The 13,291-nt window shown below is 42.8% G+C and overlaps 1 protein-coding gene across 1 annotated transcript in view; it reads left to right on the plus strand.

Annotated features, from left to right (window-relative positions):
• The window catches only part of LOC137378425 (fer-1-like protein 4), a 518,691-nt gene that overhangs the window by 421,291 nt on the left and 84,109 nt on the right, over nucleotides 1-13,291 (plus strand). The window contains 1 exon segment of the mRNA XM_068048756.1: nucleotides 5,128-5,298. Within this exon segment, the coding sequence (XP_067904857.1) occupies nucleotides 5,128-5,298 (171 nt within the window).

Below are 13,291 nucleotides of genomic sequence, written 5' to 3' on the forward strand. Positions count from 1 at the left end.
CAGCTATCTTGCGGGCAAGTTGTCTGACAGCCCTGTGGACATGGTCCTGACATTCCAGATTGCCAATCAAAGAGATGATATCTTCTTTCTTAGCATTTGTTTTGTTTGTTTGCGTTTGTTTTGTTTGTTTGCCAGCTGCAATCACTAAGGCCGCCTATTTCCACCTCTGTAACATTGCCCAACTTCACTCCATCTCAGCTGATCTGCTGACATCTTCATTCATGCCTTTGCTACCTCGAGACTTGAGCATTCCAATGCACACCTGGCTGGTCTCCCACACAGAAGGTGAGAACCTTGGTCAGTTATTTTCTGTGACCTTGTCCTATCAACACCTCTTTTGTTATCTCTTGCCCTCCCCCGCTTTACTTGCTTAAAACCTTTTACATTTCTAATATTTGCCAGTTCTGAAGAAGGGTCACTGACCTGAAACATTAACTTTGTTTCTCTCTCCACAGATGCTGCCAGACCTGCTGAGTATTTCCAGCATTTCTTGTTTGTGTTTCAGTCATCCAAACTCTTCTGGCTGTGTTTAACTTGCACTAATACCCGTTCCCCGATCACCCCTGTGCTTGCTGACCTACATTGGCTCCCAGTCAAGCAACATCTTAATTTTAAAATTCTCATCTTTGTTTTCAAATCCCTCGATGCCTTCGTCCCTCCCTATGTCTGTAATCTTCTCCACCCCCACAACCCTCTGAGATATCTGTGCTCCTCTAATTCCGGCCTCTTGAGCATCCCCAATTTTAATCACTCCACCATTGGTGTCCGTGCCTTCAGCTGCCTGGGCCCTAAGCTTTGGAATTCCCTCCCTAAATCTCTCTGCCTCTCTACCTTGCTTTCCTCCTTTAAGACACCCCTTAAAACCCTACCTCTTTGACCAAGCTTTTGGTCATCTTCCCTAATATCTCCTTATGTGGCTCAGTGTGAATTTTGATTTATAATGCTCCAATGAAGCACTTTGGGACATTTTATGGGACGCTATATAAATATAAGTTGCTCTTGTTGTTGTGGTGCAATGGAGTCAGTCCACTTGTTGAGCAGAGACTCTAAGCTCCAAGCACCCATTGGAGCAGATGGACCATGGCAGGTCAGCAGCTTACTCTTCGGGATAAAAACAAGAAATGCTGGAAATACTCAGCAGGTCTGGCAGCATCTGTGGAGAGAGAAGCAGAGTTAACATTTCGGGTCAGTGACCCTTCTTCGGAACTGACAAATATTAGAAAAGTCACAGGTTATAAGCAAGTGAGGTGGGGGTGGGGCAAGAGATAACAAAGGAGGTCTAGATTGGACCAGGCCACATAGCTGACCAAAAGGTCACGGAGCAAAGGCAAACAATATGTTAATGGTGTGTTGAAAGACAAAGCATTAGTACAGATTAGGTGTTTTATACACTGAAAATTGAACAGCAGCAAGTGCAAACCTGAAAAAAACAGTGGGTAAGCAAACTGAACAAACTAAGATGAAATGAAATAAACATACAAAAAAAATTGTAAAAAATGTAAAAAAAGTAAAAACAACTAAAAATAAAAGTAAAATGGGGGGCTGTCATGCTCTGAAATTATTGAACTCAATGTTCAGTCCGGCAGGCTGTAGTGTGCCTAATCGGTAAATGAGATGCTGTTCCTTGAGCTTTTGTTGATGTTCAGTGGAACACTGCAGCAAGCCCAGGACAGAGATGTGAGCATGAGAGCAGGGGGGAGTGTTGAAATGGCAAGCAACCGGAAGCTCAGGGTCCTGCTTGCGGACTGAACGGAGGTGTTCCGCAAAGCGGTCACCCAGTCTGCGCTTGGTCTCCCCAATGTAGAGGAGACCACACTGTGAGCAGCGAATACAGTATACTACATTGAAAGAAGTACAAGTAAATAGCTGCTTCACCTGAAAGGAGTGTTTGGGGCCTGGGATAGTGAGGAGAGAGGAGGTAAATGGGCAGGTATTATACCTCCTGCGATTGCAGGGGAAGGTGCCATGGGAAGGGGACGAGGTGGTGGGAGTAATGGAGGAGTGGACCAGGGTTTTTTTTTTAGTTTTTAGAGATACAGCACTGAAATATGCCCTTCGGCCCACCGAGTCTGTGCCGACCATCAACCACCCATTTATACTAATCCTACACTAATCCCATATTCCTACCACATCCCCACCTGTCCCTATATTTCCCTACCACCTACCTATACTAGGGGCAATTTATAATGGCCAATTAACCTATCAACCTGCAAGTCTTTTGGCATGTGGGAGGAAACCGGAGCACCCAGAGGAAACCCACGCAGTCACAGGGAGAACTTGCAAACTCCACACAGGCAGTACCCAGAATTGAACCCGGGTCGCTGGAGCTGTGAGGCTGCGGTGCTAACCACTGCGCCACTGTGACGCCCACTGTGTCGCCCTGTGTTGTGGAGGGAACGATTCCTTCGGAATGTTGACAGGGGAAGGGAGGGGAAGGTGCATTTGGTAGTGGCATCATGCTGGAGGTGGCGGAAATGGCGGAGGATGATCCTTTGGATGTGGAGGCTGATGGGGTGGAAATTGAGCACAAGGGGAACTCTGTCACGGTTCTGGGAGGGAGGGGAAGGGGTGAGGGTAGAGGTGTGGGAAATGGGCCGGACACGGTTGAGGGCCCTGTCAATAACAGTGGGGGGGAATCCTCAGTTGAGGAAAAGGGAAGACATATCAGAAATGCTGTCATGGAAGGTAGCATCATCAGAGCAGATGCGTCGGAGACGGAGAAACTGGGAGAATGGAATGGAGTCCTTACAGGAGGTAGGGTGTGAAGAAGTGTAGTTGAGGTAGCTGTGGGAGTTGGTGGGCTTATAATGGATATTAGTAGACAACCTATCCCCAGAGATGGAGACAGAGAAGTCAAGGAAGGGAAGGGAAGTGTCAGAGATGGACCATGTAAAGGTGAGAGAAGGGTGGAAATTGGAAGCAAAGTTGATAAAGTTTTCCAGTTCGGGGCAGGAGCAGGAAACGGCACCAATACAGTCATACCGGTTGCGTGCCATTTCAACACTCCCCCCTGCTCTCATGCTCACATCTCTGTCCTGGGATTGCTGCAGTGTTCCAGTGAACATCAACGCAAGCTCGAGGAACAGCATCTCATTTACCGATTAGGCACACTACAGCCTGCCAGACTGAACATTGAGTTCAATAATTTCAGAGCGTGACGGGCCCCCCATTTTACTTTTATTTTAGATATTTTTTCTTTTTTACATTTTTTACAATTTTTTTTGTTTTTGTTTATTGAATTTCATCTTAGTTTGTTCAGTTTGCTTACCCACTGTTTTTTTTTCACGTTTGTACTTGCTGCTGTTCAATCTTCAGTCCGTTAACACCCTATCTGTACTAATGCTTTGTCTTTCAACACACCATTAACATATTGTTTGCCTTTGCTCCATGACCTTTTGGTCAGCTATGTGGCCTTGTCCAATCTACACCTTCTCCTTTGTTATCTCTTGCCCCTCCCCTTCTTTATTTGCTTATAACCTTTGACATTTCTAATATTTGTTAGTTCCGAAGAAGGGTCACTGACCCGAAACGTTAACTCTGCTTCTCTCTCCACAGATGCTGCCAGACCTGCTGAGTATTTCCAGCATTTCTTGTTTTTATTTCAGAATACCAGCATCCGCAGTATTTTGCTTTTACCTTATTCTTTGGGGGCTGCCCGGCTTAAGGTGGATGGTAGCTGACCAGTGAAACACGATAGTCCGTCCCAATGTCAGAGCCAATCCATAGCACCCATTCTTTAAGCCAATAGAGTTGGGCTTAACATTCGTAACTGCTGTCTCTCATGTGGTGTTAATGCTCTGCAGTGACACTGGAGTGTCCTCTCGAGGGCACAAGCATTGGGAAAATTCATGGAGATCCTGGGCTGCCCAAACGCCAGGGACTCCCTCTCAACCTCCCCAGTTGGGTCTAAAGGAATTCAGAGCACTCTATTTGGCGCTGGCTTCATTACAGGAGTTGCCGGAAAGATGATATATTTCGGCATCGGTCCGCCTTTCGGCTCCAGTCCAGATTTTTTGTCAGAATTTACTCCTTTAGCTGTCATCTCACCCAGAGTATCCACTAGGCAATGGGGCTTTCTGTCCATAGCTGGGAATTTGGTTCATGACCTCCAAGGCATGTCCACACACCAGTGGGCCTGTGCATTGCATGACTGGGGGCCAAACCTCCTCTGAGTTCCTCTGTAGCTTCAGCCTGGAGCCACGAGCGACCCAGTCTCCATGCGTTGTTATGTGGAGGCACAGCAGCAGCCAATGGAAAGTTGTGCATTGACAGGAAGAGACTTATGCATTTGGCTCTCCTTTTTGAATTGAGGCTAGGCTGAAAATGAGAAGCACACTAGCACGCAAAAAGTGGGAAGCACACTAACTCTCTTCAGCCACACACTAGGCACATCACATTGACCTGTTGGACACACCTGGCTGCATGAAAATGGTAAAATACACAAAGTGTATGAAAACAAAACTGATTACTAATGAAACATTCGTCTAGGAAAAGAAGTCACTTGGAAGGAGCAATTAATATGTAACACTAGTTATTAATTGACAACATAAATCTATTCAGAATAACTCCTAGCATACGTACCACAGATATCACAGGCACAAATTACCTTGACATGAATCTGGCACTTGCTGTGCAAGAGTAAAGCATCGTCTTGTGGTTTGGCTTCTCAAAGGCAGGACTGTATTTCATCTTTTTTTAATGAGTTTAACGACTGAGTTTTTGATCTGTCAAGATACAGCTCTTATAGATAAACAGGTATGTGATTGTGGTAAAGATTGAATGGGTACCTGAGAAATAGCTGCAGAGAAAACTGTTCAAAGAAACTCAACATGAGCAATTTGGCTGTTAGATCGTTTCATGAATCTCAAAGTATAAACCCACCAGGAATATATTACTGAATGAAAATAAAATGATCATATTTTATATTTTTAAAGATATTAATGGAGGTATTGAGTTGTGCACATTTTTTATTTATAAATAAACTCACTAGTTCCACTCGGATGCATACAGTCCATTCAATTCAACAAGTGATCACAAATACTTTAACCTTGCATTCCTTAATTACAAAGTGTACTGAAATTTTCAATTGCTTGAATTAATAAGTGTATTGCTCTTAAATGTTCTCAGAATGTTTGAAATGACTGTTACATTTCCGATGGAGACAGAGCTCACTGTTTCAATATTTGATCATGATATGATTGGGAAGGATGATCTGATTGGGGAAACCAAGCTTGATCTGGAGAATCGATACTACAGTAAACACCAAGCGCAGTGTGGACTGCCAATGCAATATGACATGTAAGTACCTTTAGAGAAATAGCACGTCAGTCTTCCAAACACAAATCTGATCGATAAGATATAAATTTACAATATCACAGCAATGTTATGAATTGGCTTGCATCCAGGTTGTTAAAGGAAGTGGGAGTGGAGATAGTTGAAGGACTTGCCGTAATATTCCAATCTTCCCTAGATATGAGGAAAGTGCCAGAAGATTGGAGAGTGCCAAATGTGACACTATGATTCAAGAAAGGGTATAAGGACATTCCTAGTAAATACAGGCTGGTCAGTTTAACATCAGTGGAGAGTAAGGTTTTAGAAACAAGAATCAAGGAAAAAAAAATCAACAGGCACTTGGAGAAGTTTGAGTTAATTAGGGAGAGCCAGCATGGATTTGTAAAAGGTACACTGTGCTTGACTAATCTCATTGATTTTTTTGATGAAGTAACAGAGAAGGTTGATGACGGGAATGCAATGGATGTTGTTCATATGGATTTTAAGTAAGCCTTTGGCAAACTACCACATCAAAGGCTGGTTAACAAAATTGAGGCTCATGGAATAGGAGGGTCAGTGTCAGCTTAGATAAAAAATTGGCTTAAGGACAGAAAACAGCGAGTCGTGGTAAATGGTTGTTTTTCAGATGGGAGGATGGTAGACAGCGGTGTTCCCCAAGGGTCAGTGCTAGGACCACTGCTTTTTTTGATATATATACACGACTTGGATCTTGGAATACAGAGTAAAATTTTAAAATTTCCCGATGATACAAAACTTGGAGGTGTGGCAGGGAGGATTATCCCAATCAACTGCAACAGGACATAGGTAGGATAGCAGAATGAACAGACCAGTGGCAGATGGAATTTAATAAATAGAGCCATAGAGTTATAAAGCACAGAAACAGGTCCTTCGGCCCATCATGTCTGGGCCGGCCATCAAGCACCTATCTATTCTAATCACATTTTCCAGCACTTGGCCCGTAGCCTTGTATGCGATTGCGTTTCAGGTGCTCATCTAAATACTTCTTAAATGTTGTGAGGGTTCCTGCCTCCACCACCCCTTTAGGCAGTGCGTTCCAGATTCCAAACACCCTCAGGGTGAAATTTTTTTTCCTCAAATTCCCTTGAAACCTCCTGCCCCTTACCTTAAATCTAAGCCCCCTGGTTATAGATCCCTCCACTAAGGGAAAAAGTTTCTTCCTATCTATCCTATCAATGCCTCTCATAATTTTGTATACATCATTCAGGTCCCCCTCAGCCTTCTCTGCTCTAAAGGAAACAACCCTAGCCTATCCAATCTCACTTCATAGCTGAAATGCTCCAGCCCAGGTAACATCCTGGTGAATCTCCTCTGCACCCTCTCCAGTACAATCACATCCTTCCAATACTGTGACGACCAGAACTATACACAGTCCTCCAGCTGTGGCCTAACTAGCGTTTTATACAGCTCCATCATAACCTCCCTGCTCTTATATTCTATGCCTCAGCTAATATAGGCAAGTATCCCATATGCTTTCCTAACCACCTTATCTACCTGTGCTGCTGCCTTCAGTGATCTATGGACAAGTACATCAAGGTCCCTCTGACCCTCTGTACTTCCTAGGGTTCTACCATCCATTGTATATTCCCTTGCCTTGTTAGTCCTCCCAAAATGCATCACCTCACACTTTGCAGGATTAAATTCCATCTGCTACTGCTCCGCCCATCTTCCTAGCCCATCTATATCATCCTGTAATCTAAGGTTTTCCTCCTCACTATTTACGACATCACCAATTTTCGTGTCATCTGCGAACTTACTGATCATACCTCCTATATTCACGACTAAATCATTAATATACACTACAAACAGCAAGGGTCCCAGCACTGATCCCTCGGTGCACCACTGGTCACAGGCTTCCACTCGCAAAAACAACCCTCGACCATCACCCTCTGCCTCCTGCCACTAAGCCAATTTTGGAACCAATTTGCCAAATTTCCCTGGATCCCATGGGCTCTTACCTTCTTAACCAATCTCCCATGCAGGACCTTATCAAAAGCCTTACTGAAGTCCATGTAGACTACATCAACTGCTTTACCCTCATCTACACATCTAATCGCCTCCTTGAAAAATTCAATCAAGTTTGTTTGACATGATCTCCCCCTGACAAAGCTATGCTGACTATCCCTGATTAATCCCTGCCTCTCCAAGTGGAGATTAATCCTGTCCGTCAGATTTTTTTCCAATAGTTTCCCAACCACTGATGTTAGACTCACTGGCCTGTAAATTACCTGGCTACCCTTCTTGAATAATGGTACCACACTCGCTGTCCTCCAGTCCTGTGGCACCTCTCCTGTGACCAGAGAGGATTTGAAAATTTGTGTCAGAGCCCCTGCTATCTCCCTCCTTGCCTCACATAACAGTCTGGGATACATCTCATCTGGGCCTGTGGATTTATCCACTTTTAAGCCCACTAAAACAGCTAATACTTCCTCCCTTTCAATGCTAATTTGTTCACGTATATTATAATCCCCCTCCCTGATCTCGACACCTACATCGTTCTTCTCCATAGTGAACACAGATGAAAAGTAATCATTTAAAATCTCACCTGTGTCCTCCGGCTCCATACGCAGATTGCCACTTTGGTCCCTAATGGACCCTACTCTTTCCCTGTTTATCCTCTTGCCCTTAATATACTTATAAAACACCTTGGGATTTTCCTTTATCTTGCCCGCCAGTGTTTTTTGATGCCCCCTCTTCGCTCTTCTAATTACTTTTTAAGTACCCCCCTACACTTTCTATACTCCTCTAGGGCCACCGCTGTTTTCAGCCCTCTGAATCTGCCATAAGCCTCCTTCTTTTTTCTTATCCAATCCTTTATTTCCCTTGACATCCAGAGTTCTCTGGACTTATTGGTTCTACCCTTCACCTTTACGGGAACATGTTGGCCCTGAACTCTCACTATTTCCTTTTTGAAGGACTCCCACTGGTTTGATGTAGACTTTCCTACAAGTAGCTGCTCCCAGTCCACTTTGGGCAGATCCTGTTTTATTATATTGAAATCAGCCTTCCCCCAATTCAGTACTTTTATATCCAGTCCCTCTTTGTCCTTTTCCGTAACTACCTTAAATCTTAGAGAAATGTGAGTTGATACATGAAGGGATAGGGAGAGGCAATACATACTAAATGGTACAGTTCTAAAGAGTGTGCAGGGACAGGGGGACCTTGGGGTTCATGTGCATGGATTTTTGAAGGTAGCAGGAGGATATATTGAGAGAGTGGTTAGCAAAGCATATGGGATCTTGGGCTTCATAAATAGAGGTATTGAGTAAAAAAAACTGGGAAGTTATGCTGAACCTTGATAAAGCTTTGGTTAGGCTACAACTAGAGTATTGTGTCCCGTTCTGGTCACCACACATTAGGAAGGATGTGAGGGTCCTTGACAGGGTGCAGAGGAGATTTACCAGAATAGTTCCAGGGATGAGGGATTTTAGTTACAAGGTGAGGTTGGAGAAGCTGTGGTTGCTCTCCTTGGAGCAAAGGAGATTGAGGAGAGATTTTATAGAGTTTTATAAGATTATGGCAGGTTTGGATAGGGTAGACAAAGAAAGGCTGTTCCCATTAGTTGATGGTACGATAACTAGGGGACACTGATTTAAGGTTTTGAGCAAGAGATGCAAAGGCGATGTGAGCAAGAACTTTTTTATGCAGCGAGTGATAATGAATGGGAACTGGCTGCATATGCTGGGGGTGGAAGCAGAGATGATGAAAGATTTCAAAAGGAAAGTGAATGGGCACTTGAGGGAAATAAACTTTCAGGGCTACAGGGATAGAGCGAGGAATGGGACTGATTGGATTGCTCCACAGAGAGCTGACATGGACTTGAAGGGCCAAATGGCCTCCTTCTGTGTCATTATGACGCAATGACGCTATATTCAGTTCATGGTCCGCTCTGGATGTGGAGGAATTGTGGATCCAATGGGTGTTTCTTGACAGCCAATGAAAAGCATAAAGTCTAAAGATTGCCTTGACCATTTTAACATGGGAAAACTGTTGATAGACAAGCAAACTTGTAGCCATCTGAAATCCATGGTACTGGTTTGGACAATCACTATAACCAATCAGTACTTTCTGTGCTGAAGAGATATTTAACAGTAATGTGTTTATTATCCAGTGTGACAATATTGAATATTTGGAATTTTAGACTTCAACAAGAATATTTACTTTTTCACACAAAGGATCTTAAAAATGGCCTGAAAAGTGTTATGAGAGTGCTTTTTTTTGGTAAAATATGTTTTAAGAATTTATAGTTGAATTATTGACATTGATTCATATGGAATCTTGAAGAGATGCTGAACTTTGTGTTTTTAAAAGAAGTCACCAGAAGGTTCCTGGATTTGGCTCATAAACAAGTCTTACTTGCCTGTGGATAATCACCGAGCAGGAGCTGTTTTTGACTTGGGGAGATGTTTACAAAGAAGTGACAGATCAAGATTTATAGAGGACAGGAGGCTTGTCTTCTGTAATTCTTTAGTTTCAATTTCAATTGTTACAACAGACAGTTGTTTTTGCCTGCCAAAGAAGACCCAGCTCATCTCTCTCCCTAGAAAAAAACCCTACATACAGTTGCCTATTTCCAACTGTATTTGAAGAAACCCTGCGTATCTAATGTGTGGAAACTGAAACTCTTGTTGCCACATTTCTGCTGTAAGACCTATCTGAAGCCTCTGTAGCTGCATTTCTTGGAAAGCCTACCCAAACTGATCTTCAACATCACCTGGAAAGAACTGTTCTAGGAAGATCCCAGTAACAGCCATCTATATTCATTTGGGACGCCAAACCAAGTCAAAGGACATCTTTCCATACCTTCATTTTTTTTCTTCAAATATGAGTAAGTATTTAGCCTAAGTGGTTTGTTTACTTTTTTTTTAACTGCAATAAATAAAATTCCCTTTTATCTGTTCCGGTTAACCGGTGTATGTATGTGTGTGTGTGTGTGTGTGTGTGTGTGAGGGGCTAAGATAAATAAGGGACTTTAATATTTCAATCTGTGTGTGTGTGTTTTACTTCATTATTAGTTATGACTTGTTTTATAATAAACCAATAATTGTGCGGTTTATTGAAGAAATACAGTTGGTGTTTTATTCTGGGAAAAGTAGAGTATATGATTTACTATCAGTAAGTGGAAAAGTTTAAATATATGTTGTGACCTGTGGAGAAGTGGGACTAGAATAAACAGTGCACTCCTCCTGCCCCGGTCGTAACACATAATTGGGGGCTCGTCCGTGATAAACCCAACGTTGACGACGTACGTTTGTAAGTGAGGTAACAAGAATTGAGAAAGGAAAAATAGAAAGAACACGGTTTGTTGTGTAATAGAGTAATGTCTACACCACAGGAATGTCTTGAACAGTTGCTGCAACTTTTCTGGGGATGGAGGATGCATCTCTGTGTGCTTTGCGGTACTTAACCAAGGTTAAGCTAATAGCATTGGCAGCAAAATTGGGGTCTGGCGTCCGGCGCCACCGTACAGGCGCCGGCGCCATTTTTAAAGCGCTTCAAGCCCTTGCAGGTAATTTTAATTTTTAAAGTATACATTTACATTTAAAAATTTAATAAAAGATTGAAGCCTCTCTCGTACCCCCGCAATGACCAACCACTTCATTTATTGCCTTCTCCCCCTAAAAACTTTTCTTCCCATCCCAAAGTTTCCCCCCCAGACTTTATTACCTTTGCCTTTCAACTCCTTCCCACCATCCCCTCAGCCAATAGTAAGAGTTTCCCCTGCTCCCCCGACCCTGAAAACTTCACTCCTTCCCCCTCCCCACCAGTGTTCTGCCTTGGATCTCCAAATGGAGATCCGAAGGTTCGGGATATCTGGCAACTGGCCGAAATATCAGCGTGGGACGGCCGTTGTGGAAAGATGAGTAATTATTCAGTGATTAGCAATTATTTAAATATTTAGATTAAAGTTCCATCACCGAGCAGTAGGGGGGCCCCCATGAGGCCTTGCCGCCACCGGTAAAATGGGGAGGGGCCTTCCCAGCGTTGAGGCCTGTGGCGGGCCTCTCCTGGGAGTATTTCCCGGGCCCTCCCTCCACAACCCCCGATGTCGGGAGGCTGGTAAAATCCAGCCCATGATGTAGATGTAGGGGAATCCTTTCCTATAAAACAGCATCCTTACCGCTTAAGTTCAGAGAAACAGGCCCAGATAAAAGCAGAAATCCAATACATGCCAGAAAAGCACATCATAGAACCCAGCCAAAGCAGCTGGAGTTCCCCAGTAGTATTAATGCCTAAGCCTGACAGTTCAACTAGACTTTGCATAGACTACAGAAAAGTTAATGCAGTAACAAAGGCAGACTCCTACCCAATCCCTTGCTTGGAAGACTGTATTGACAGAGTGGGCAGTGCCATGTTTCTTACAAAAATAGATTTGTTAAAGGGATACTGGCAAGTTCCTTTATCACCTGAACTAAATAAATATTGGCTTTTGTCACACCGGACAGTCTTTTCCAGTGCTGAGCAATACCATTCGGGCTAAAAAATGCCCCAGCAACCTTTCAGAGACTAATGAACCAAGTGGTAGCCAGTGTTCCTAACTGTGTAGTTTACCTTGATGATGTACTGGTATACAGTGACACTTGGAAGGACCACTTGAAACAACTAGAAGCTCTGTTTAGAAAATTACAATTGGCTGATTTAGTAATAAACCTTGCCAAAAGTGAATTCGCAAAAGCAAGAGTGACCTACCTCGGGCATACAGTAGGGCAAGGACAAGTGTTGCCAAGAACAGCGAAAGTACAACTATTGGTGGAGTTCCCTATCCCTGAGACTAAAAGAGAAATCCTGACATTTTTGGGGATGTGTGGTTTCTACTGAAAATTTGTACCAAATTTTAGCACTATAGCTGCTCCAAATACATTTGTTACAGAAAAAGAAAACCAAGGTAGGTTGGTCAGGGGAGTGCCAAGCATCTTTTGAGAGCTGAAAGCCATTTTGATCAATGAACCAGTGTTGGCCGCTCCAAATTTAACTAAGCCCCTCAAGGTAGCAATTGATGCTAGTGGCCTGGGGGTCGGTGCAGTCCTGTTACAAGACGATGAATCGGACATAGAAAGGCCATTAGGATACTTTTCAAAAAAAATAAATTGACACCAAAAAAGATATTCAACTGTGGAAAAAGAAACACTCGGTCTATTATTGGCTCTTAAACATTTTGAAGTAACTGTCTGCCATGACTACAGAGAGACACTGGTATATACTGATCACAACCCGCTAGCCTTTGTGGAAAAACTTAAAAACCAGAATGCCAGACTATTCCAATGGAGTTTACTATTACAGCCCTATCACTTAAAGATTATCCACATTGTGGGCAAAAATAATGTTATTGCAGATGCTTTATTGAGAATATAACTTTATTTGAGTTATATAAGTGAAAAGATGGGACAAAGCAAAATTATATTAACTACAGGTGAAGAGTGAATGGGGATGAGTGTGATTTGTGTTTTAAAATGTTTTAATCTTTTTTTTTACACTTTGTAATGAAACGCATTTAAAAATGGCAATTCAGTTCTCCAAAGGTGGAGATATTATGAGAGTGCTTCTATTTGTTTTTGAAAAATATGTTTTAAGGACTTGTAGTTGAATTATTGACATTGATTCATCTGGAATCTTGAAGAGATGCTGAACTTTATTTTTTTTAAAAGAAGTCTCCAGAAGGTTCCTGGATTTGACTCATAAACAAGTCTTACTGGAAGGCACCTGTCTGTGGATAATCACCCAGCAAGAGCTGTTTTGACTTGGGGAAATGTTTACAAAGAAGTGACAGGTCAAGATTTATAGAGGTCAGGAGGCATGACTTCTGTAATTCTTTAGTTTCAATTTCAATTGTTACAACAGACAGTTGTTTTTTGCCTGCCAAAGAAGACCCAGCTCATCTCTCTGGAAAAGAAACCCTGCATTTCCAGTGTGTCAGTTGCCTATTTCCATCTGTATTTGAAGAAACCCTGCATATCTAATGTGTGTGAACTGAAACCCTTGT

Source organism: Heterodontus francisci, chromosome 16 (assembly GCF_036365525.1).
Source record: "Heterodontus francisci isolate sHetFra1 chromosome 16, sHetFra1.hap1, whole genome shotgun sequence".
Taxonomy (NCBI): domain Eukaryota; kingdom Metazoa; phylum Chordata; class Chondrichthyes; order Heterodontiformes; family Heterodontidae; genus Heterodontus; species Heterodontus francisci.